The following is a 26014-nucleotide window of genomic DNA, read 5'->3' as shown; positions in this document are numbered from 1 at the left end:
TCACCCCTGTAGAAGGGTCAAAAACCTCAGGTCACATTATCACAAATGTTAAAAGCTAACCACAGCCCGTGAAGGACAGAATTAAAAAGGAAATGATATCAACTGCATAAAGGAAACCAATGTGTGCATGATGGTACCAGTAATTCTTTGGGTCAATAGCTGCAGATCGGGATTCATTAACCCGAGCATCAACACTCTGTTCACATACATCCTGCTCCACCAAACAGCACTTGTTTCAACTGGGGACACACTGAAAATCCTCCGCTTGCAGCAAAGTGCTTCAGCCAGCACCACTAAGCCATTGCCACCCGGCTGTGCTCCGCACACAGCACAAACCATACAGTGAGTACAGGCACTTTTAAAGATTGCTCTTCTGCTAATAAGGACAATGGATTGATCCCCTTTGCCCTCTACACGACAGGAAATTTTCTAGATCAGCTTCAATGCTGCTTTGGCAAACAGCCAGGAGATACAATTCTCCAAGACAAACACCATAGATAAGATGGACTTTGTTTGCTTCTAAAAATAGTACCTAGAAACACCACCAGCACCCGCACCTGAAAAAGTACCTTACAAAACAACCAATAAGAATTTCATTAACGATAATCCTCCCATCCCAAAAGGAAGAAAAAAGCTACAAGCCAGATTGTGATGTGAAGTCAGAGCAGCACTTGCTCTCCTCCTGGCTGTAACCAAATCCCCAGGCGCAGATCCTGCCGGCACTCACAGCCCCTGATCCACAAACGCTAGCAGAGCACTGAGGTTGCTGAAGACAAATCAGTGCCCACCTGCGTTGTTGAAGGAGCCCTGGCAACAATTTGAATTCACATTAGCCAGGATAAGGAAGTACTGTGCTATGGGAAGAGACTAAACCTGTAACATAGAGAAATATAGGCCACCCTAGTATAATTTTGTATACAGAATTGAAGAACCACAACGCTATGTGTCCCTTTTTTCTGGCTTTAAGCAGATCAAGGCAAACGTTTCTGCATTTTAAATCACAGGCAACCTGTCAATATCATGTTTTCATCAATTATATTTTCATCTGCCTGCTCAAAGCAAGACATATTCTGTACAGCATCAGTAAGCTATCTTGTATTTTATAAAGCAAATTAGCAACTTAAGACTTACAATATGGCTGTGCCTTTTTAAAACACCTGGGTTGCATAGCTCTGCCAATATAAATTATTTGCCTGAGAAAAATACCTGTTAAAAAAGAAAGGTGCCAAAGAGCTTTACAGGCTGGGCAGGCAGCACTTGCTGCCCCAGCCATGCAGGGCCAGGGATGGTGTTTTCCCAGCAGCAGGCACCCAGCCTACATCATGGGAGCCTCTGGGAGAGATGTCACATGAAGGTGCAGCAACTGTGAGGCTGCGGAAGGTTCTTTGAAAGATTCAACATAAATTTTCTCTACTCTTAATTAAACCAAAATCTGCATGCTGCAGTGAGTATAAATACGGATTCTACTTTCTTGAAATAACTTTATAGTTTGACTTTTTTTTTTTTTTTTTTTTTTTTTTTCCTGTTTCTTTCATTTACTCCTCCCTAGGGAAAGCAGCATCCAGTTCATTACAGGTTAGTTTGGAGATGTATCAGTGATAGTGTAAACTCTAATTTTTTAAAGAAAAGTTTAGGTTTGTACCATGGTAAGAGGCCATTCCGGGGGAGGAAGGCAGGCAGTGCCAGACAGGTGTCCTCCCTCAGTGGTGCACAGCCAGTTTGGCAGTCACCAGGCACATACTCTGCCCCAGGTTTGCAAAGAATTTTGAGAGCAAGGATGTCACAGAGCAAAGCTGAAGCATGAGTGGGCAGGACAACAGGATCTGTAGGCACCAGCATGCAGGGGCTCCACAGGAGGAAGAATTTCACACAGATTCATTAAATCCATCTCCCTGCGAGATAGGAAAAACAATCACCCAAAGCAGCTAGATTATAGTGACATAATCTGACACAGAGCCAGATAACATCTTCTGATTTTATTTGAAATTAACACCTTGAGACAAGGCATAACAACCGAGATGATCACACCAGTAAGAAGGTAGCAGGGACCTTTGTGCCTCCCTCCTCCCCAGCTCTGTGAACTCCAGTGCAGAGTATTAAAAATAAACTAGTGTAGCCTAACTAATTGCAGAAGGTACTTAAGTCAGAGCAGGGCAGAGAAAGAAAGCAACAGTCTAAGATTTGAAACAATGAAAACTGTTGCTAGAAACTTATTTTAGAAGCTTCAAGAGCGATGCAAAGTAGTCCTCAAAGTCTAGTGAGTACAAATAACCACTTTCCAAAATCAATGGTAGTAAGTTAAACATGCAGTTTTTATTCCTTGTATTTTCATGCAAAATATGCAATAGTTATTTCATAATATGCAATATTATGGGAGAAGACTAATTATCACCACACCCATAGAGTTTTGCTGCTTAACTCCACAAAGAGTGCAAGTTTCTAGCCCTGCAGAAAAGTGCTGATCCCCATCTTACATTTCAGCAAAGAAATGAGAGGGCTTAAATCCAAGGAGTTTCCCAACAACTCCCATTACTTTATTTTTTACTTATAAAGTGATGGCCCAAGCTGTAACAGGAAACGGTATAAAGAACCTGATCCAAGGAAGCTCAGATCACTCTTCAGACTAGGGAAGTACCAGAAAGCTGTTACATCCCCTTTTACCTGATCCATTAAAGTAAAATAGCTTTCATCTCTATTACTGCATATCTCAAAAATAAAACCCACAGTGCTTCAGTTTATAATGACATTATTTATTCATATAATTCACAAGTAGTTGGACACTACTTAATTTAATCTCCATATGCAAGTGATTTACACAAACATATAATACTAAAATTGATTGCTTAGAAGGTAAAAAATACCATGGGTATGAAATGCCATGGTAGATGCTGTTCAATATACTACACAATCTTAGTGTCAGACACTTTTACTCATTTATGTTTCTAGAAAAAAGGCAGTTTGCCATTTTATTTTTTTTTTTTTTAATAAGTAGTCTGGGAAACTTAAGTGCTTTTGCTCCAAACCTTCTAATCAATTATTTCTCCCAGTTCTTAGGAACTGAATTGACAACCAAAGCAACATTTTCAGTAGTTCAAAAAAATATATAGATTTTTGCTCCCCTGAATTCACCAAGCACAATGTGACCAAATTGTGCTGCCTTCCAACATGTGACACAAAATACTAACCCCTGCATATTCAAAGGAATGTGAAGGAATTTAGACCATGCTTCAGCATGGTGGTGGTGGTGACAACAGCCTGATGATATAATTTTTGGACCCTGCCAATATCCCGTAGTTGTGAGTGTGTTTGCAGTTCACTGTGAATGTATTAGCATCACCAGACCATTTGGTATTCATGCAGCTGTGGAGTCTGATTGTAATTCTGCATAAACTCTTCTCACTGAAACTTGTATCTCATAAGCCTCATTAATTCTGCATTAAGCATATAATGGCTGCATGGAGAAAACTGGACTTTAATGTGTTTGCCTGCATCAGATTAAATTACACGCATTATCTTCTAGACGAGGTCCAAACATATATTTTGCTTGAAATGCCAATAGTTATCTTAAAACATACCAAGTTAAAAAGCTTTCACAATACAAGATCCAGCTACTTATTCCACATATACAAAAACACAGCTAGAGAAATACAATTCAATTGTCGATGCTGAATTATGAGGAAAGTCTAAAAAAATAGAAAACCTCTGATTCCTGGACATCAATTCAGAATGTAACACTGTATAATGCGGCAATATGAGCATCCATTTAAAATGAGAATTCCCCAACAGGAGAAGCATATGGGGATCTAGTACGTGTGACAAAAATAGATGAATACTGCACCAAAAACATGCATACAATCTCCATGGTCATTCAGTATGCTAGTGATGGTCTAAACGTTGATCTAATACAAGAGTGAGACAGTGTTTCCAAATAAAATGAAGTGAGTAACTACATATTGATTAAACTTTCTGATGCAGCAAAATGAGGGCACAGAGCCATCTCCGGGTTCTGGAGCTGTTTCAAGATTCGCTTGTGAAATTTCTCTCTGACACGATTAAACTCCATTATGTCCAGTGGATCCTCTTCAATCCAGAATTTGTGGAACTCATGCATTAAGTAGCCTAGAAAATAATAAAAAAAGGAGAAGTGGAATAGATAAATACGGTATGTGAAGATCACATACAAAATCAGAAAGAAACCTGCAATTAACAATTATGATTTACACAGAAAACCCTTGTCACTGAGGTCTGACACCTCAACACTATGCAGGGACAAGACTAAACCCATTTTGGACAAATTCCAAATTTGATTAATATTATACAGTGGCAGAACTTATCACAATAAATACAAGAAGCCACTAGTTGCCTGGACATATGGATACAATGAGTATAAAAGCAAGGGAAGATGCTGCTGACGCTGCCCCACTAGTTTTGTTTATATTAAAGTTCTGCCTCATAGATATTCCCTCATGCTTACTCTCCACTAAAAGAGCGTACTCGTAGGTAATGTAACAGTTATGACCATGTCTTTCTGTATTAACAGTTCTTCCTCATGCACAATGTTATCTTGTGTGTGCATGACCTTGCTGGAAGTGTTGCTTAACACATGCCTATGATCCTGATCCTGAAAAGGTGAACAAGGTTATATACAGAACTACTAGCTTTGGTAAGACATCCCTGTTACAGGAGGAAGCTTGGTTCCAAGGTCGGTTTAATATACAGGCTCTGATTAAGGCCTTTACTCTCTCAGTTCTGTGTCCTCCTTGGACAAACAGGAAAATCACTGACAGGAAAAACATTACATCCAGAAGTAGGACTTCAGTGAACAGCAGATGAACCATTGAAATAGTATAATCTTTCATCCCAACACAGCAAAATGTGCAAGTAAATTTTCTGTATTCCAGAAAGTGAGGGCATTTGTTGTAAAAAGGGCTTGATTGCCTTTATTCATTTGCTGTTGTATGACAATTACAACACACTTCTAACTTAAATTTCAGTATATATTTGTATAGTCATATTTTTTCCCCATCATCGATTTGATAAACTTCATTCAAAAAGTACTTTAGCTACATCTTCAAATCTCTTCCATATAATCCAACAGCCCCAGGCTGTTTCATTCCAACAGATGTTACTATCAATGAAAAGCTCAGTAACCCTCTTTTTAAAAAAAAAAATAAAAATCACCATATAAAATGTAAAACATTGTTGGATCTTCACCCCCAAAAATCTAGGAAATTTCTGAGGTGTACCTTCTGTACTTCAGCGGTGACTGTGTTGAGCATACCATTGAGCAATGCAGTTTCATGCATTGCTTGTACAATCAGAGAAGGCAACAGAGCCCAAGAGCAGTGGGCCAAATGCAATTCTCAGCTTCATGTGTGTGCCCATGGCCTGAGGGAACAGAAGGGTGCAGATGAGGTGATGTGGTAGAGCAGCGTTTAGGAGGTCCATGCAGTACAACCATTGTGTTCCTCTACCAGCAAGGCTGCTGGCTGGGCAATGTAATTTTGACTTTCCAGTTCAGCCAGGCAGCCTGTAGGCATTTAATGCAGCCTAATGGTGTCTGGGTTTGAAGGAAGTTTGAAGGAAACCTAAGATGACTGAAGCAGGGAGAGGAGAGAAATTGCAAGGGCATAAGAGCAGGGATATGTCAGGCTCAAACAGATACTCTCTGGATGAATCATCCTTGCTCCAGGGAAGTTTGTCTGTTGATGCTTTCTCTACAATAAAGTCCATTAGCCTCAAGTTTTTCCTAGGATAACTTCAAGTTTTTTCTAGGATGGCAGGCAGAGTGTGTATTACTGATCCATTACTACACCAGAAACCCCTGTGAATTTTATCCCTCTTCGTAACTCATACATGCCTGGGCTGTAGAGGTGAGAGCTGTCAAAGTCAGCTTTCCCTCCAGCCTCATTATGATGGACTGGCCATGCTGGTCAGCAGACACACTGGTCCTGGGGCACAGTCCCAAGTTTAGCCAGCAGAACAGTCCCTCCTGCAGCCAAGACTTTGGCAGTGGCAACAAGACACTGTAAAGGTACTAAAACATGTCTCTTCCCCCCTGAAAAATTCAGTGGTGGGGGATTTTAAACATGGCAGGAAGCCAGAACCAAGAACAAGATATAGAATCATTGAGGTTGGAAAAGACCTTTAAGATCCTCTAGTCGAACCATTAACCTAACACTGCCAAGTCCCACTAAACCATGCCCCTAACTATTACATCTACACATCTTTCAAATATCTCCAGGGATGGTGACTCAACCACTTCCCTGGGAAGCCTGTTCCAATGCTTGAGAACTCTTCCAGTGAATAAATTTTTCCTAATACGCAATCTAATCCTCCCCGGTGAAACCTGAGGCCGTTTACTCTCCTATCAGTTGTTACTTGGGGGAGAAGAGACCAACAGCCACCTCACTACAACCTCCTTTCAGGTAGTTGTAGAGAGCAATAAGGTCTCCCCTCAGCTTCCTTTTCTCCAGGCTAAACAACCACAGTTCCCTCAGCCGCTCCTCACAGAACTTGTGCTCTGGATCCTTCATCAGATTCATTGCCCTTCTCTGAACACGCTCCAACACCTCAATGTCTTGTAGTGAGGAACCCAAAACTGAACACAGGATTCAAGGTGTGGCCCCTTCCCTCGTTCTGGTGGGCACAGTATTTCTGATACAAGCCAGGGTACTATTGACCTTCTTGGCCACCCGGGCACACTGCTGGCTCATATTCAGCTGGTTGCCAACCAACACCCCCAGGTCCTTCTCCACCGGGCAGCTTTCCAGCCACTCTTTCCCAAGAGTGTAGAGTTATATGGGGTTGTTGTGACCCAAGTGCAGGACCTGGCACTGAGCCTTGTTGAGACTCATACAATTGGCTTTGGCCCACGGATCCAGCCTGTCCAGATCCCTCTGTAGAGCCTTCCTACCCTCAAGCAGATCAACCCTCCTGCTCAACTTGATGACAGATGAAAACTTACCGAGGATACACTCAATTTCCTTGCCCAGATCACTGTTAAAGATAATAAACAGAATTGGCCCCAATACTGAGCCGTGGGGAACACCAACTTGTGACGAGCTGCCAACTGGCTTTAAGTCCGTTCACCACCACTCTTTAGGCCCAGACGTCCAGCCAGTTTTTACCCAGTGAAGAGTATGCCTGTCCAAGCCATGAGCATCCAGTTCTTCCAGAAGAATGCTGTGGGAAATGGTGTCAAAGGCTTTACTGAAGTCCAGGTAAACAACATCCACAGCCTCGCCCTCACCCACTAAGCAGGTCACCTTGTCACTGAAGGAAGGAGATCAAGTCAGTCAAGCAGGACCTGCCTTTCATAAACCTATGTTGACTGGCCCTGATTCACCTGGTTGTCCCATGTGCCACACGATGACACTCCAGATGATCTACTCCATAACCTTCCCTGGCACCAAGGTCAGACTGACAGGCCTGTAGTTCCCCAGGTCCTCCTTCCAGCCCTTCCTGTAGATGGGCATCACATTTGCTAAACCCCAGTCAACGAGGACCTTCCCAGTTAGCCAGGACTGCTGATAAATGATTGAAAGTGGTTTGGTGAGCACTTTTGCCAGCTACTTCAGTACCTTTGGGTGGATCCTATCCAGCTCCATAGGCTCGTGTGTGTCTAAGTGATGTAGCAGGCTGCTAACCATTTCCCCTTGGATTATGGGGGCTTCCTTCTGTTCCTCATCCCTGTCTTCCAGCACAGGGGACTGGGTACATGGAGAACAACTGGTCTTACTATTAAAGACTGAGGCAAAGAAGGTATCAAGTACCTCAGCCTCTTCCTCATCCTTTGTCACTATGCTTCCCCCCCCACATCCAATAAAGGATGGAGGCTCTCCTCAGCCCTCCTTTTGTTACCAATGTATTTAAAGAAACATTATTGTCTTTTACAGCAGTAGCCAGATTAAGTTCTAGTTGGGCTTTGGCCCTTCCAATTTTCTCCCTGCATAATATCATGACATCCTTGTAGTCCTCCAGAGTTGCTCAGCCCATCTTCCAAAGGTCAAAAATTTGCTTTTTTTTTTTTTTCTCTGAGTTCCAGCCAAAGCTCTCTTTTCAGTCAGGCCAGACTTCTTCCCCGCCAGCCCGTCTTTTGACACATGGGGATGGCCTGTTCCTGAGCCTTTAAGACTTCCTTCTTGAAGAATGTCCAGCCTTCCTGCACTCCTTTGCCCTTCAGGACGGCCTCCCAAAGGACTCTGTCAACCAACCTTCTAAACAGGCCAGAGCCTGCCCTCTGGAAGTCCAAGTGGCAGTTTTGCTGACTCTCTCTCCTTACTTCTCTAAGAATTGAAAACTATCATTTTGTGATCTCTATGCCCAAGATGGCCTCAAAACCATCACATCATCCACAAAGTCCTTCTCTGTTCGCAAACAACTGGTCCAGCAGGGTGCCTTCCCTAGTTGGCTCACTCACCAGCTGTGTCAGGAAGTTATCTTTCACACCCTCCAGGAACCTTCTAGGCTATTTCCTCTCTGCTCAACTGTATTTCCAGAAGACACCTGGTAAGTTACGTCCCCCACAAGAGTAAGGGCTAGCGATCATGAGATACGGAAGCCACACCAATCATACTACACATATCCATTCACAAGACCATGGGCAGGTCATGAATGTGGTGAAAAGACAGAGTAACCCAATCAAAAGACATCCTGAAGATGCATAAGTGGATATTTAAGTAGATATGTATGTCTTTTTTTAATTTATCAAGCCAACCACCAACAAAGACAAAAATCTAGCAGCTAAACTGCCCAGAGTTCCTATCAGCCAGCCTATCCAGGGCAGCAACTCAGAAACCATCAGAAGAAGAGAGAGCCCTGCCACAGTATATCTACCGATGTAAGAATTTGGGTGAATGAGTCTTACTAAATAGTATATGTTTTTCAGAACAAGGAGGCTATTTAATGAAAGAGATGCACAGGACACTAATACTTGCATTTATCCAGCTAAGCAATAAGAAAATGCTATAGCTGCAAACAAAAGAAGACTGTCACCTAAATAGTCAAATTTAAAAAAAAACAAACAAAACCCCCAAACCCAAAACCTTTGCAATTGTCATAAATGTGGAAAACAGTGCATCTTGATGACTTATCAGTTTCTTGCTTATACATTGAAAAATATTAAAAGTGTTGCTCCCACAGTGCAAGGATGTACAGCAGGTCTATGCTGTAGAAGGGATGCTCGAATACAGGGGTAAGGGCTGGGAAAGTATTATTTAGAGGGGTGACAACTCTACTGAAGGGTAGACCACTTGCATGCAGATGCAAATACCTTAAGACAGTTGAATTTATGAGGAAGCAATCTCCAGAAGCTCTTTAAAGTACCTTTAATTGAATTTTATTATTATTTTAAGCCCCTTTAAGAAAACAGGAAGATCATTTGTTCAGGTGCTTAGTGGTTTTTTTTTTTGTTTGGGTTTTCTTGGGTTTTTGTTTTGTTTGTTTTACCCCTTGGTTAGCTGGTGGCATCCATCACAATTAAGAACTGAATCCAAGCATCCTAAAGACTAACATGACAGTCTCTGTGCTGTTCAGATTTTTTCCTTTTTTAGAAGTATGGGTAGTATAAAAATGTTAGCAGGAATACAAATTTCATATTTCCCAACCCCCTGCCACTTACAAAACGTCTGCTGAAAGTGAGTTAGTGTTGGTGCTTCTGGAGCAACGTTGTAGAAATGGGTCTTCAGAGCTCCAGTCACAAGCAGGTTGTATGCGAGGTCTGTTATGTTAATGCCCACGATAGCAAAAGAATAGCTGTAAGAAAAAAGAAGCAGCAACATTTGTGCAGAGTTCGTCTTCTTTCAGCACACTACAAGAAACACAGATGACACTGACACTGCAGATTTTGTATGCTACTGAGGGGTATTTATTCTCTCCTTTGTGAGCTTCCAAGGTGGGGGTTGGAAAACAAGAAAAACATTTATCCTGCCTGCTTTGTACACTCCAATGGCAGCGTTTCCCTTGTGAAACATGGTCACAGTGAAAGCAAGAGTTTCATCACTGTGCCAGCATTTTCAGTGGAGCAGCACAGATTCACTCCTACAGAATAAGAACAAGCTCAGGCGCCCCTGTGCTCGCCTCTGACACAGGGCAAGCACTCCACACCGTGGCTGTGTCTGCAGGGTGACCTGTTCATTTGCTATTTTAACCCATCTGCCCCATTGGAATTCATTACCCACAGTAAACAACATCAGGTTTCAACAATCAGACCTATAAAGACATTCATAGGGCTAAAAAGCCTGTTGAAAAGATCCAGCTGAATCACCTCCAACGTATTCCTAACAGAAAACTAGCTACCCAGGTCAGAAAACAGAAAAAAACCCTAAATCAGAGCATGCTGAAAACAGAATATCAGAAAATCAGACTGATGAAGCAAACTTCTATCCTGCTAAGAGATATCAACAAAAAAGTATATTTAGGCACAACAGAACTCAGAAATTGGAAGTTATTTCTTAATTTGTGCGCCTGTTGCATAATGAACTTGACATTTCTAGCAGTGACTGTTTCCCAAGAAAACAGTGTCACACATTGACATTTAGTGATAAAAGCAAACTTTCGTTATTCAGTGATTTTTTTTTTAAATTTTTTTCCTAACCATGGCTGTCTTCTGTAGGCTGTCCTGGGCATTTTTTCAATTATCTCTATCAAGCAAACCAAAATACTTCCCTTTACTTTAATCTTTGATTTATTTATTATTTTTTCCTACTGAAATATAAGTCCAGGACTTAACTGCAACATGAGGTCTAATGGCAAGTTTCAGAGAAAAATGAAATATGGGCATTAAAATGTTGTATTGCAGATTTTCAGGTACACTCAGAAGGAACATCCAGTTCCATACTCATGAATAATGCAGCTATAGCAAACTCACTGCTTAAGGAGAAAAAAACCTCACTACTATTTGTTCCCTATTATACTTTCCTGAAAGCAAATCAGAACCTGGCTCTCACAGTAAGAAGTGAGACTTGATCACATTATGTGTCAAGAAGAATTAAACAGATATTCATCACTGCACTATTCATAGCATACAGAGGAAGCTTCTCCTTGCTACAACATCTGTGGGTTATTTTTCTTTATTCTTACTTCGAACTGTTTTTCCTGTAATCTTTGATCAAAGTCAAGGTGTGGTTAAGGCAATACATATTAGTATGTACAGTGAAATTTCCTTTAAGTAGTAATCAGGAAACACCTTTTTCCCCTCAAATATACAGCTTCATTGTTAGATGTTGTGTTTGTGGCAACTTTAAAAAGATTTTTAAACTTACCCAATTGCCTTATCAAACTTTTTTTTCTCCCATTCGGCTTTGCTGAATTGGCTGAGGAGGAAAAAAAAAATTTAAAAAATCCAGATATTACCATGCATTATTAATTGACAAATATTTTCTTTCAATTTCTTTGATATTATAATGTTGACGTCCACTGATACGGCTAATCACATTTAACTCTGCTTCTGACTGAATGGATTGGTATAAAAAGACCTGAACTGGGTAACTGGTTTTATAGCATTGCTGATAAACTTGTCTCATCTTTACAAAGTATGCACCTATGCCAATGCTCTTTGTAAAAGCCAGTTATTTTCTATATTGACCATCAAGGTGATTTGCTTCAATTAAGTTTCAGGTATACAAAAAGCTGAAAAAATTACATTTCTTTTAACTAATCAAAGATGGTTCCAGCCTTCTGTGTTTTCAATGATATCACTAGAGGCATGATTCACCCGAGGCAGCAAACATGAAAAATACTCCTCTTATAGAAAGTTTTTATGTCCAGTAAAATTAGAAACCACTCCATAGCCAAAACTAATGAACAGTATTTCCTATTATTTGACACAATAATGCAGAGCTTTTCAAGGACAAACAAGGTCCCTCCCTTAAAACAAAATTAGTCAGGGAGCACATTGATTGTAGACTGAATTTCCACTGTTCAACAACAGTTTCCTTTAAATGAGCTATGTGATGCAACCAGTCAGCTGACATCCCACTAACCAGGTTTTAATCTACTGAAATGGAGCATGTTTAGCAAAAATCATTGCCTGCATTTATCACGAGCTAAAAGCAGGCACGGAACTGACCCTAACCAGTGGGCTACAACTTAGACGTGCCTGTGGCAGCTTTGCCTTGGTAAGGCAGATGAGAATTTGTAAGCATTAGATCCCAAATTATAGACAGTTATGTGTGAAAGTGTTGTTCTTGGACTATACTTGAACTACAATAAGTATTACACTAAATACAGTCCCATGAGCTTTGTGTAAATATATCATTTAAAAATTGTTTCCATTAAGTATTTAAGATGCCAATAGCTTCATATCCAACCTGACCTGAGTGTTACCGGGCGGCATGCATGAGGACAAAACTTCACCTCCTAAATGGCTTAAGCATACAGGAATACATTGGTCTTCACTCATTCTCTAGAAATCTTAACCATCTTTGCGGGCTGTAGCATAATATCGGTTAAAAAACCCCAAGCAAACATTGGATAATAAGGGTGGCACATGTAGGATGTGGACAAGCAAGGTAGCTCAACAGATACAGGAATTACATTGATCATGATCACACTGGAAACCAGCACGGCTGCTAAGCAACCACACCAGGAAGAACACCACAGGCACCACCAGCAGCATCTATCTTCTACTGAATGTTCTTTCAAGGGACAGAAATTGTTCATGCTCACACAGCACTCCAAGACAGCCCTTGGTAGTCAAACATGTAAATGAAGAACATTAATGTGTTCCAAGTGCTTTTTGTCACAGAATTACCATTGGGAACTCAACCACAAAATACTGAGATCAAAAGCTTCACAGGATTCAGATGTGAACATGCTATATGGATATCTACCACTACTGGCAGAAGAAAAAAGCCTTTTAAGGCAACTGATTACTAGGTAACTGGCTAAGAAGCATCTCTCCCGCTCCACAATAATTATGGAATAAATCTCCTACTCACAAATCATTCACAACACAAAATTTTGGCCACTTGAAGGTACCTGATCTCTCAACAGTCAGGACAATGGACTAGCCAGATTAGACCCATCATTAGTCAAGGTAGAGTATGTGACTATAAATGAAGGGACTCTTCAGCTGTGCTAACAAGTCCTTGGCCTAGACTATTTTTGGTTATCAAGTCAGTCACAGCTGTTGTGACCATAGTGGCACTGCTTAGAATTTTTGCCTACAGGTAAAAGCCAAAATTTGTTCGTTAATCCTGGTACTAAGTAGGTCTAAGAAACAGTGCTTTAGTTACATCAAACAAAGTTAATTTCATTCTTTATATAGAAGCATGCTCAGATGTACTCAGTGTTCCAGCTACATCTGAACTAACTTTAAAGAAGGGAATATTTATTTCTTGGTGTTGCAACAAAGACTTTCAGTTTATAATACACCAAACTGTAGTATGGTTTGATCTTTATTTACATGTAGGGTCTCATAAAACTAAGAGAAGAGAAAAAAAAAAATACCTTAGTTCCTTCTTAGTGACTTCCCTTCATTATGAAAAGACAAAAGAATTAAAAGAAAGGTAAAGAAAAATACAAAGTCACTTGAAATTAGAAGTGAAAACATTTAACACTAAATTTAACTATTTTTAAGATTCAATATACAAGTTTGCCTCTTGGAGTTGATCAGTTTTCAGAATCAGTACTTAAAAACATATAGCCTGTAGCAATACCCAAGCATATGCCCAACAACCAAAAAGAAAAATACAGCCCCCTCCCCCAGACACAAGACAGCACAGTGCTCTCTCAAGTTATTTTTTCTGGTCTCAAGCATTACCTGTATTTAGGCTGAAGAGAATCAGAGAGAACTTGCTGAGCTATCTCATTGTCCCATTCAGCAAAATACCTGCAGATATATATGTTTAGGGTGAATTGTTAAAGAAACACAACAAAAAAGCATCTTAAGTCATACTAAGATGTCCAAACACACCCTTCTAAAGGTCACTACATGTGTTATGCAGTACGAGTAGCATTTATCGTGTTAAGTTCATGAAGCTACAACTCAGACCACCAAAACAAAAGATGAAACCAGCTTCAAATTACAAGTGCAATCCTATAAGTGCTTAGTGAACGTGCATTACTAAAGTCCCCTTTTCTAACCACCCTGCAGAAAATCAGTTGCTTATTAATAGAATATGTTGGCTGCTGAGCTCAAGAGAAATCTGTTCAGGCTTCTTGATCTGGCAGATTCATTAAGCTAGATAAGAGTCGTCACGGGAGACTAAGAAAGGAAATACATGGTAGGGATTCATCTCCAATGGAAGTTCAAAACCAGAGTCAAGAATCCAGATCCTCAACTGAGCTTTGCTAGAGAATGACATACAGACAGTGGATGATTTATGTCCTTCAAAATGTAAAAGCAGAAAATATTTATTTTTCCCCTTATAGGGAAAGGTTATTTTATCAAATGTTTCTAAGTTATGTAATTACCCGCAGTAGACACAAGGGCTGGAGGAAATAACAGGTATTGATCAATTCTCAAATTATCAACCACAGATATGGTACCAACACCTGGTGTGCATGAGGTGGAGGGAAAAGTGATGTAAACTCACTGCTTAATTTTGAGTATCGACAGAAACTGAAGCAGTCTAACTACAAAAGTCTACCATCAGTGGCTGCATTTCAAGTATTTTGCCTAAGAATTTAGCATGAAGTTCTCAACCAAGAAAGCTGAGCAGTAACATAACCCTCCCACCTACTCACTTCCAGGGCATTTTGTTTAAGGAGATCTAGATAAGGCTAAAAATATACTTTAAGGTTTGTTTCTTGTGGGAAGAGAGTGCTAACTCACTGTGTCAGAGAAACTAAAAAAAGGGCTTAGCAAGCAGTGTTACCGAGTTGAATTAGGAATACCTAAAGAAAGGAGACCCCTTCAAGAAGAGATACCCTCCCAAAATGAGATGAGCAAATAAATTCTGTCAGGTTTTTTATATGAAGTCCCTAACAATTTTAGAAGTTATTCCCACAGTCTTGCTAAGAATCTGCAAGTAATCTGCTGCTTTTCATGACTTCAGACACACATAAACCATCTACAGAGGAACATACTTACACCAAGTTATATAAGCCCAGGAGACCCATCCCTCTAAAGTCTGTTTTAGGATCGTCACCTTGGAAACCAATTTCACACCACTGCTTTGAAATCCGAGCTTTCAGTGGTGAATTGGGCTTCAAGCATTTCCACAACTAGGAAGATTACAGGTAAAACATAATTAAACTTCCACATATTAGTACAGCTTTTTCTTCTTTTTAAACCAAGCTAAGTTCTGATGTAACATCACTGCACTGCTATTCCACCAACCCAAACGTAAAATCAAATTAAATTTCTGGGGGTGAGATCCTAAACCACTCTTAAGTATTGCAGATGTTTCAGTCCTACAAGGCCCTTTTGACCTTATCAGCAGTTGCTCTAATGTCTCACATAAGGACTTATTTTGTTCACACTTTGTGCATCAAACTAGAGTCTACCTCCATAAGCACAGAAACAAAAATGGGCTGGAATTTGGTTGTAAATCACTGACAGAGTGGCAGGCAATCAGCCCTCAAGTCCCTGAGGCTCTGTAGCAATCTTTTCTCTGGCATCTTTTGCAAGTCTCTGGAAGGGTTATAAATCAGGAGTGCTGACTTGGCTACCACAGTGGTGAAAAGCAAATCAGAGAACATAAAAAGAATTAAATAAATCCATACAAGAATAGCATGTGCCACCTTCATATTTAACTAAGGGGTGAATCATTCATTGATCTCACATACAAAAAAAAGGACAAAGCGATCTAACAAGCCAGATCCTCAGCAGGAATAAATCTGTTTAGCTGCACTGGTCCAGTGCCTCTTGTGCCTAAATATCATGTTGCTAGGCACCTAAAAGCAGCCTGAATTGACATGTCTGACAAATACATACCTTTCCACACACCTCGTGCTATATCACAGATTCACCCTTTCTAAAGTGAAAGAAGTCAGGTGTTCTCCATAAACTGTAAGTTGGTGAGTAGGGCCTCAAGAAACGTACTTAGACAAAGCCTATTGAAGGGAAAGAGCTGTATGCATGTTTCCCAAATAAACCCCCCCAAACTGTATGAATTTTAGCAATTCTAACTGCATATAAAATGAAGCGCCTTAGGAAGGTTAAAACTTTTGTAATGACTGCATAACGCATCATTGTTTAAATCACATTTGCTGTCTTTCTTATTCATCCATTGACAGTAAATACAGTATTATTCATTAGTTCAATCATATTAAGTTAATCTTTCTCTCATTCATAAAGTGCCTTCCTGGTAAACGTGAATAAATGATAGACATTAGGAACTTGAATTACCCATTGCAGAGATCACTTAGCAGAATACTTAAAAGGAATGAAAACCAACCAGCCTATTCTTCCCCAGCACGGGTTGGAAACCAAATTAAACCCTTGGACATATTTCCATTTGACATGAGAATTCACAAAAGCAAAATGCCTGCTGTAAACAAGTGCTAATACACAGGTTACACTGGAGGCAGATGGTGAAACTGGTATTTTCTTCAACATTCAAATTTTACTGCATAAGCAGCACTGTTTAATCTCCCCACAGACAAACGCTTAGTTTCCATTCTCCTTCTATTCTCCCTCAGTTGTGTTTTTAAAGCACTTATGTGACCACACACCATTGCTGACAGGATTCTCAGGAGCATATGAAAACCAGGACTTTGCCCTCACCGGCTGGGTGGCTGGGAAAGAGACCACAGCCAGCTCCTTGGTGCTTCTCACACCTGTGATCCCATCCTCAGACTCAACTTCTTGCTCTCTGGGCAGTGTAGATGCCCAATGTATTTAGGAATGCCTTCCTGGAGCCAAAAGCCCTCATTAAACCTGCATCCAGTATCCTGGATTGGACTGGAATAGAGTTAATGTTTCTTGTTGGTAGCTAGAATAGTGCTGTTTTGGATTTGGTATGGGATTTGGTATGAGAAGAATGCTGACAGCACATGTTTTCAATTGTTGCTGAGACTTCAAGGACTCTCCAACTCCCCATGTCCTGCCCGTGTGAAGGTGCACAAGAAGCAGGGAGGGAGCACGGCCAGAGCACCAGACCCAAATTGGCCAATGGAATATTCCATATCATGGAACATCATGCTCACTATACAGAGGAGGGGTGGTCGGGAAGCAGGGCTCTCTCTCATTTCCAGGATTGTGATTGCGGCATCTTGGTATTTCGGGATCACTGGGTGGGAACAGGCTGGGTATTGGTCAGCAGGTGGTGAGCAATTGCAGTGTGCATTGCTTATTTATACTTTCTATTATTGTCACTGTTTTATTTTATTACCATTATTAAGCTGTTTCTATCTCAACATGCGAGTCTCCCTTTGCCTCTCCAATTTCCTCCCCCATTCCCAGGTGGGGGAGGGGGGGTGAGCGGCTGCATGGTGTTTGGCTGCTGACCAGGTTCAAACCACAACATCCAGGTACCTGGTATTTTCAGGAACCAACATTGTAGGCTGGCACCTGGATTGCTCATCTCCGAGACACAGGCTTCCTCCCTGGGTAACTCTGTGTGTCCTTTTAGTTTAAACCCACTCTACCCCCAGAAATGTGCATGTTTGGCTGCACAGGGGCAGAACTTGAACAGGAGGAGGCCATCTGCCCCAACCTACCTGGTGGCTAGAGCACTCCTTCAGGGCCAGCTCTGGATTTTGACTCCTCCTTGGCAAGACTCCCACTTCCCAGCAAGGAGCCAACCTTAAAGACAGCTTTCTCAACACCTACAGGAACTCTTTGACCATTTGATGCACTATTTAGAAATACTTATTTGCATCGGTAAGTGCTTATATAAGATGCCTACTGGGATTTCTGGAAGTACCTGGAAGCCCAAGTAACTAAGGTAAAATTTCCAGAAGCTTCCACTAACTTCTGTAAAGCACTACGCTGCAAGCTGGAGTGTGGAAGACAGCTTCATCATCACGTGCTGTAAAAATCCTGGCCAAAGTCAAATGGAAGCAGAAGCACAGGTAGTGTTTATGTTGTCAATATTTTTGTTTAAAATAATTTAAAAAAATGAAACACGTGGTATATTTTTATAAGACCTCTGAAAATTCTGTAAGAAGGCATTTTGCTTGTAATAAGCTCATTATCACTGTCCTATGTTTCTTGCCATTTCTCTGAAGCATCTTGCACTAGCTACGGTCAGAAACAGGATCAGAAGAAATACTGAGACTTGCTATTTGGTTATTTTCCACTCCCTTTATTTTCCTCTCAGTTTCTAATACAAGAGCTTTCTAGCTTTCTCTCTGCTTATGGCTTCACAGTCACCTTCCTGAAAAAATACTTTTATTATCTGCTCCAGTGCAAGGCTTTCCCAAAAGCCTAAAGTAAGTAAAACCCAATTGGTATGTTTTTCATCTCTCTGCATGTACTATCTAAAGAATGGTTTCAATTTGTTTTTATTTGAAAATATAGTTGGTAAATATAAATGTGTAAGTCATCATCTCCCACCCTTCAATCCCATACAATGAAAGCTAGAGGTTTGTCCCTGGGATACACAGACAATGTCTTCAAAAATGTAAGAAATTGAAGAAAAAAAGTGTTTATTCTGGTTAAGAGAGAAAAACACCCTTCTCATGTTGAGGAAAGGTGTACTGAAGTAGGACATAGGGCTGTTTCTCCAGAGCTTATAATGCAGAGCTGTTATCTGCAGTAAGAGCTGGGTATCCAGTGTGTAGGTAAAGTCCAGCCAAGGGACACGCATTCATCAACAAGGGAGTGAGCTGCTTGTTGGCAGGTGTTACGCCCAGACCAGATTAATATGCTGTATAGCCTTATCTTAAAACAGGTACACGATGGAGGAAGGTGACAATACCTCTCGATGTTTTAAAGAGGTTTATAAACCAGGGGGCTTGGAGCTGACATGAATAAAGGATGCCCTTTAAGTATCTCTTAAGCACCTACCTTCAGAAGCATTTCCTCATGTTGCGGATTCTCCGAATCATATGGCTCTCTGCGCAGCTTTTCAACCTCTGCAATCAGATTTCTGTACCCCACAATCTGCAGCAGGCACGCCTGAAGAGATACTCCCAACCTGATGGGAGGGGAAAGGAGCGACATAATCCAACTCAGCCATATGTAGCCATGAAAGAACACTACCATGTACATACCCATTTAATTCACAGGAGTAATGTTACAGTAGTGAATTGATAGTCTAACACTAATTACAATGTGACAATTTCCAAGAGATCAATATTACATTAAACAAAGCCTTGTGAAATGCATAGTCTTATTTAGTGCCTTTCTTAGATTATAAAATTTGGGATTTAAAAAAAAATTTTGATTAGTGAATTTTCACATTGAAATCTCATTATAACTATACACAGCAGCAGTGAATGTCTGCAACAAGCACATCTCTGAATCTTTCTCCTCATTCAAATGGCAGTTTCTCAAACAATGCCCTGAGACGAGAGATGTGAGCTTGAAAAGGAGTGAGGAGAGGAAACTCAGCAAAAAGCTAAACATTTTCATTTTGCTTCCATGCCACAAAAGCCAGCATAAAGAAGACAAAACCTTGAAGTAATATAGTTCAAAGATCTGCCTTTAGGCAGCTTTTTTTCGGTCTCATGTTAAGAATCACCACAATAGCTCTCTTCTCATTATAACGCATATTTTATGTCTCATTTTTACATTTCCTGATGAATCATTAAAAAACAACCAAAAACAACCAACCCAAAATACCAAAACTCAAAACATACACACCAAAAAAACAACCCAAAATAACAAACCAAAAAAGCTCCCCAAAAACCCACCAGACATGTGGCTTCCAAGGCTTTAAATTGCAACATCTTATTTGGTTTTAGATTAAGATTTTATAAGATTAAATTCAAGTTATGCAGCACACAACCGCCACACTCATAAGAATATTTAATTGTATATGGGAATAAACCCCTTAATTTTTAATAATGTCTGAAATTATTTGAACATCCAGTATGAATTTGGAGGGCACAGCTAAATTTGTACCCTCGTTCCTCTGTGGAACACAGTCTGCAAAAAAATTAAGCTGCACAGGTTCCTCATCTGTCTTGTTTGATATATTGAAACATTTTGTTTATTCCATAATACTGTTACATTTTCTGAGAAGAGGGATTTTCACTGTTTATCTTTTGAGATTAATCTACAGAATCAGAGATGTCATCATTAGGCCATTTCTTATGATGCAGTTTCATGCTATTTGTGGCTATAACCCTTTCAGAATAACCTATGCAGTGTTCTCCCTCCTTTGCTGTTTGTTCTTTTTACATGCTTCACTTGCTATAACCTACAGTTTTACAGAGAGGCTGCATTTCAAAGAAAGCTGAAAAGCCTGACAAGACTGCATGTAAATTGCAGTAGTGCATCACTGAACCACAGCCATAATGTTTTTAACTAGTCTATAACCTCAGAGTAGTTTAGAGCAGAATACCATAGGCAGTAGCAAAGCGGAGAAATTTTATATAAAAAAATAAAGATATTTTTAAGTTCCAAGCTGCACACAATATACAAAACAAGTCATGTTTGCACTTTATCTAAAGCCAGTCAAATGCTCCATGCAATGTTATTCATGACGGGGGTGGTGGAGGGGTGAAATTAGTTTCACTGCTCTCCCTTTCATTAAGTTTTTGCCCTCCTCCTTGCCACACAGAGAAGGCGGGTGAGACGCCAATGCCACACACCTCCTCCCTGCCATCCTTGTGCTGGCGGTGGCAGTTCTCAGAGCATGGGAGCAACCTGCCTGGACTTGCACCTCCACCATACTCAGCTTCAAGTGCTCCACCAGATGAATGCGAGTCCAAAACTGGGAGTATTTAATGGACTGTTTCCATAGTCAGTGTAAACCGCATGTGTCACCACCTGCTTATTCAACCTACTTGCTCCCATCACTAAATATAAACACTTAACTCAGAGGCATTGATAAAGGGAAGTTACTGTGGGCCTCCTCCTCTTCAGGTCACAGCAGCCCACAGCCTTCAAGAGCAGCTCAGTGCAAACACCCCTGGGATGCTAGTTCAGCTCTGCAAAGATGCTACATTAACAAAAATGACTGCATACAGATTTGCAGAAATACATACAGTATGGCACTTATCCCCTTGTCCTTACCCCAGGAGATTTCAAGTCACTACTACACAACGGAAGGCCAGAGCTTCTGAGCAAGACAGCTTGGATACAGGTTTTTTATGTTCAGTAGTAGGCAAACCAATGGATTTTCCTTAATCCTGTCTAAATAAATAGCTGACTTGCTTCTGCTGAAATTTCTCCAGACAACTTTAGCATAAAATAAATGGCTCACATGTAAAACTTCAATGCAGATACTTAAAGCTTCGCAGAACTATGAGTAATTTAATATAAGGAGCAATTTAGTAGCAGGGTATGTTTATAGTTATGTGGCACCACCTTACACATCTCAGGCACCCACATTCCTCACTGTTTTGAAAAGATATTCCATCAAACTGGGGAGGAGCATGAGGGGAAGATAGGAATGGAAGACTTAGTCCTGTAAAATGTCGAGTGCAAGGGTTCTAGTCCAAAACCAATTAGTCATTTGTTCTGTGCTAAGCATATAAATACCACCTGGATTAAACAAAAAAATAGTTCCCATTGTTTGTTTGTTTGTTTTTAAATATTAGGACCGGATCATTCAAAGTGTAACACTTAAGGTCTGAGGACCTGATTCAAGCAAGCAGAAATAATTTGCACCTTTGCTCTGTCTCTCTTCTGGAAGACAGCATTTCTTCAGAGACCAAAGGCAATGCCATGAGAAGAATCACATGGTGATCTCTGGTGTCATACAAAATACTATTTTAATTAATTCCTTCGTTTTTCTTAGAATTATTCCACGCAATTATCCAAGAGAAATAAGTACTTGAATCAGTCTGATTGCTAACACTGCAGTTACTGATGTCCACAGGCCAGGCTCTGAGCTGTGCACATTTACATCCTGCAGTTTTTCCTCATACGTCACTTTCACTAATTTTGCCATCGCTGATTTTTTTTATTGAATTTCCACTCTCAGCATCCTGTGCAATACAATAGCAGCAGAGCTGTGACACCCTCCTGAGATGGGCAGCCTCTCAGAGAGGCCTTGCATCCACTTAAGCAGCTGCTCTTTCATCACCCTCCCTTTGAAGATAATGCAGGTAAGGTCCTGTGAAGAGACACCCCTGGAAAAGTTCTGGGCCCACCCCCTGAAAAACTTCACAGGGCTTCCCATCTATGAGAACAAGATGCTCTCTTTGCTTTGTTTCTCTCATTTTCTTCCCTTTTTTAATGGTTGGGTCACTATGTTTTCAATCCAGGTGGACAGTAGTCATGTCCACAACATTTGCCTCTCCAGCTCGAGTGACACGCAGTGTACTCTATTTCCTTAATGATCAGTGAAGCCTAATTTTAAGACTACCCAGTTACTGTCCTTTTCACTGAGGGTTAGGGCTAGGGGGTCATTCCTGTAATGAGAAAAAAAATTAGGTTTCCAAATGAGCTTTTGGGTTTTGTCATTGCAGCAAGACCTTGGGACCACCTGACCTGTTTATGCTGCTGACCACTTAAAGAAAAGCAGCCATCAATTTATGGATGCTCATTTTGGATTATTTACATCGGTTTCAAGTTTGGGAAGAGGAGTGAACCTCAGACAGATCACCTGAATAATACAAGCCTCAACACTTCTCCCACCGATTCCTGACCTAGACCATCTTGGGCCTTAAGCTAGGGACTGAGAGGTAAGGCAACCACAAAAGTGTTACCACTTACACTTGAAATACAAACTTGTAAATTTAATGGTTTCTTGAGAATCTCTTCTTACCACTAAGATCTTGTAGCATTACAAAAACATCAGCTATGTTGTATTGTTAAAATTTGTGTTTGAATAATTAAAGGCAGTTTTAAAACGTAAACCAGTATATCGTTTATATTAGTTACAACAGGATGATTTCTTCCCTACTCAAAAGACAGCATACATCCTTGCTAAGAAGCCATCACTGTCACTGTCAAGACTACCTGCCTTGGTGGTATTTTATCCCTGGGCAAGTGGCTCCCATAAATCAGTGCATCAACGATATATTAAGACAGCATGATTCAGGAAACAGCTCGATGAACGGGCTCAGGACTCACCTATTACAGTCCCCATAAAAGATCATTCATTTTCCCATCAGATTTTTGATAGCAAAGCTTAAGTTGGAGTTTTATGCTGAGAGATGGAATTAATCTTCAAACTGTGAGCCACAATAGCTATGGAGAACCAGTTCTCCATGGACCTAGACACTGAAGAAATCAATAATTCCTATTTGTTTTGTAAGGAAACCATGAACTTACTGTGGATTTATATCTGGATTAATCCTTTTCAGCTCCATGATGTCATCTATCGTTTTTTCAATAGCATCAGGGTGAACACTTACTGAAGTTTGCAGCCGCTAAAAAGAGGTTTTGGACACATTAATTCTTATGGACGCTATTATTCAATAGAAGTTAACAATGTTAAATTTGATACCCAAAAGCTTCTAGATTAAGAGCCCAAAAGACCCAACTCAGTACATATACACACCTGTCCAGTCTATTCAACCCTACTGACTAGTTTCAGAACACTAGCCCTGTAAGAATTCTTGTCACTTCACCATGCCCTTGTAGTCAGTCTATTGCATTTCTGTGGCAGCTGCCAGTGAAGATGATCTGCACTGAGGCCTTTGATCAAGAAGCAGCTTCAGACCATCCACCTAATTACACTAGAATTATATGCCTTCATTTGATACCCCCTCTCCCAATACATTGCAGCAAGACAGCAAAACATTATCCCTTTCTCTTGCATGTCATTGCACTTTGCAGAGGTGCCCCTGGAAGTTCAGTATCATGAACTGAAAATCAACATAACTTCCAAAAAATTAAGAGGTTGAACTTTCTGGTGCTCCATCTCAAAACTACACAGGTGCTTAAATGCAAGATTTTAAATAAGATCTTGCCTTTCTGTTTGTGCTAGAAGTACAGTTAGAACACTATGTGGAATGATGTGCTATGTGACGTCATTTTTGCTAATGCTGACGTGAGCTTTTCAACATCACCAATTCTTATGCCAAAGAAAAACGAATGGCTGAATGATGCTATTTAACATATACGGAAACTCTTTGCAAGAATAATTTACGTTAGCACAACCAGTGCTACAGTGAAAGGATGAAGTGACAGAAGCTCTTCTCCATTAATGTATTTAAAATGAAAGCAGAGGACAAAGCTGTCTTGGCTATCTAGGTACTGCTGCCTTCAGCCTCTTTTATCCCTGCTTTGCGGACAAAAAAAACCCTGAGGTGTAAACTGTGTAAGTGACTGACTGCAGATGACAGAAATTCTAAGACAGGTTGAGGAATCAACGTAAGAAACCCCAAATTACAACACATCACCCTCATCATCTCCACCATGGCCTGTTACCCGCTTCATTCCATCAGTGCCACAGCGTGCCTGTCCCTGGAGCACAGGACACTCTCCCTGACTTTATGAGACCACCTGCTATTGTAGACACAAGATCCTTTTCAGTAGAAGATGGTTTTAATGTAAAAATCATATCAAACCTTAAAGTGATTTTTTGGGGTGAGCAAACAGCAAACTGAACAAACCAACTGCACAGGACACAACAGAACAGGTGAACGATGAGATGTTTCACTCACCTTACTTTTTGAACCTTTCAGTGATGCCTCTGTAAGAGAACAGTATTTGAAAGCATCATGTCAGACAAGCTAAGTTTATATTGGATTCATTCAACTATCAATTTATTTATTTATAAGAATTAAATCATCCTATTTTTAGCACATACAGAAAGGTGCAAAGGCATGCAGAACTAAGTATTTTGCAGTTACCTATTTTCATAGTTCTGGCAGCTCCAGGTTTGGTATTGTAACAGATCCTTTGCAATTCACATTGACCTGTTAGTTTCCTGACCACGAATTTCAGGCAGCGCCACAAGCATTTGCAGTAGAAGTACAGGCATACCTGGACAAACATCCTGGCAAAAGAAGAAGCCTGAAAATAAGAACCTTGAGCAGAATTTATTTCAACAAGGTCACCACACAAACGTAAGGTACTTCCTTACCCCAAATTCCCATTGACTAAGGGCACCTTTAAAGCAAAAGCAGCATTCACACTGCAAACATTTATCCTGATAAGTGTTAATTCATGCTTTTTAGTGTTGGCCAACAACAACAAAAAAAACCACGCACAAAGCATCAGAACTGGAAGCACAGAATAGTCAGCTCCATCATTCTCAAAAGAGTATTTCTAGAAAACTCTTTGCCCCCTTAAAAGGCCAATGTTTTGGGGAAACTAAATGAGAAGGGAACACAGCTCACCCTGTTATCATGGCTGCTGAGGATCCAGGGAGCCCCTACACCCCGGCTTAGCTTTGCCTCTGCATCCAGCTGCTCCAAACAGAGTGGCTGGTTATCCTGACAAACATGAATCAACACTCATATCAAGTCCTTAAGAGTGAAGAGTAACAAATTAAGGAAACCAAAGCTTCCCCCCCTTCAGGAGAGGAGGTGTTTAAGAACCTGTCCTGAGGACTGTCAGTTCTTCCCAATATCAGCTGTTATACAGCGCTGATGTTGTGCAATTTCTCAAGGTACAGAACTGACAGTAAGCCACTATTTAGATGCTGAATCCAGTTTTGAGCCCCAGCAATACAAGACAGACTTTGACAAACTGTATAGACTTCAGTGGAAACCCCTGAGATGGTAGGGCTGGAGCACAGACCCTGCAAAGAGGGGCGGGGAGTGCTGGTCTTGTTCAGCCTGGTGCAAAGATAACTTCAAGGGCACCTAACAGCAGCCCCCAGTGCCTGTGGGAAGATCATGGAGGAGACAGAGCCAGGTTCTTTGCAGTGGTGCAGGGCAGGAAGGCAAGGGACAACAGTCAAACTGAAACATAAAAGGCTCAGCCTAGATATAAGGAGAATCTTTTACCCCATGAGGACAGTCGGTAGTGGAACCAGTTACCCAGAGAGGCTGTGCAGTCTCCTTCCTCAGAGTTTTTTAAGCCCTGAGTGGAAGACCTGAGCAGCCCAGT

The 26014-nt window shown here is 40.7% G+C and overlaps 1 protein-coding gene across 5 annotated transcripts in view; it reads right to left on the bottom strand.

Moving 5' to 3' along the window:
* Nucleotides 1–2729: 2729 nt before the first annotated feature.
* The window catches only part of ELMOD1 (ELMO domain containing 1), a 49541-nt gene continuing 26256 nt past the window's right edge, over nucleotides 2730–26014 (bottom strand). For 4 of the 5 annotated variants that reach the window (XM_042792965.1, XM_042792964.1, XM_032991046.2 and 1 more), the window contains 10 exons: nucleotides 24811–24956; nucleotides 24622–24650; nucleotides 23285–23382; nucleotides 18902–19031; nucleotides 15038–15171; nucleotides 13766–13834; nucleotides 13453–13476; nucleotides 11265–11315; nucleotides 9623–9756; nucleotides 2730–4119 (listed from right to left, as the gene is read on the bottom strand). In XM_042792965.1, the coding sequence (XP_042648899.1) occupies nucleotides 3947–4119; nucleotides 9623–9756; nucleotides 11265–11315; nucleotides 13453–13476; nucleotides 13766–13834; nucleotides 15038–15171; nucleotides 18902–19031; nucleotides 23285–23382; nucleotides 24622–24650; nucleotides 24811–24955 (987 nt within the window). In that variant the 5' untranslated portion in view covers nucleotide 24956 and the 3' untranslated portion in view covers nucleotides 2730–3946. The remainder of the gene's footprint in view (nucleotides 4120–9622; nucleotides 9757–11264; nucleotides 11316–13452; nucleotides 13477–13765; nucleotides 13835–15037; nucleotides 15172–18901; nucleotides 19032–23284; nucleotides 23383–24621; nucleotides 24651–24810; nucleotides 24957–26014) is intronic. The other variant, XM_042792966.1, reaches the window with a different exon arrangement.

The sequence above is a fragment of the Tyto alba genome, unplaced genomic scaffold, assembly GCF_018691265.1.
Source record: "Tyto alba isolate M040663 unplaced genomic scaffold, T.alba_DEE_v4.0 Super-Scaffold_2, whole genome shotgun sequence".
Lineage (NCBI taxonomy): Eukaryota > Metazoa > Chordata > Aves > Strigiformes > Tytonidae > Tyto > Tyto alba.
The sequence above is the reverse complement of the archived record's forward strand: the minus strand, read 5'-3'. Positions and strand labels throughout refer to the sequence as shown.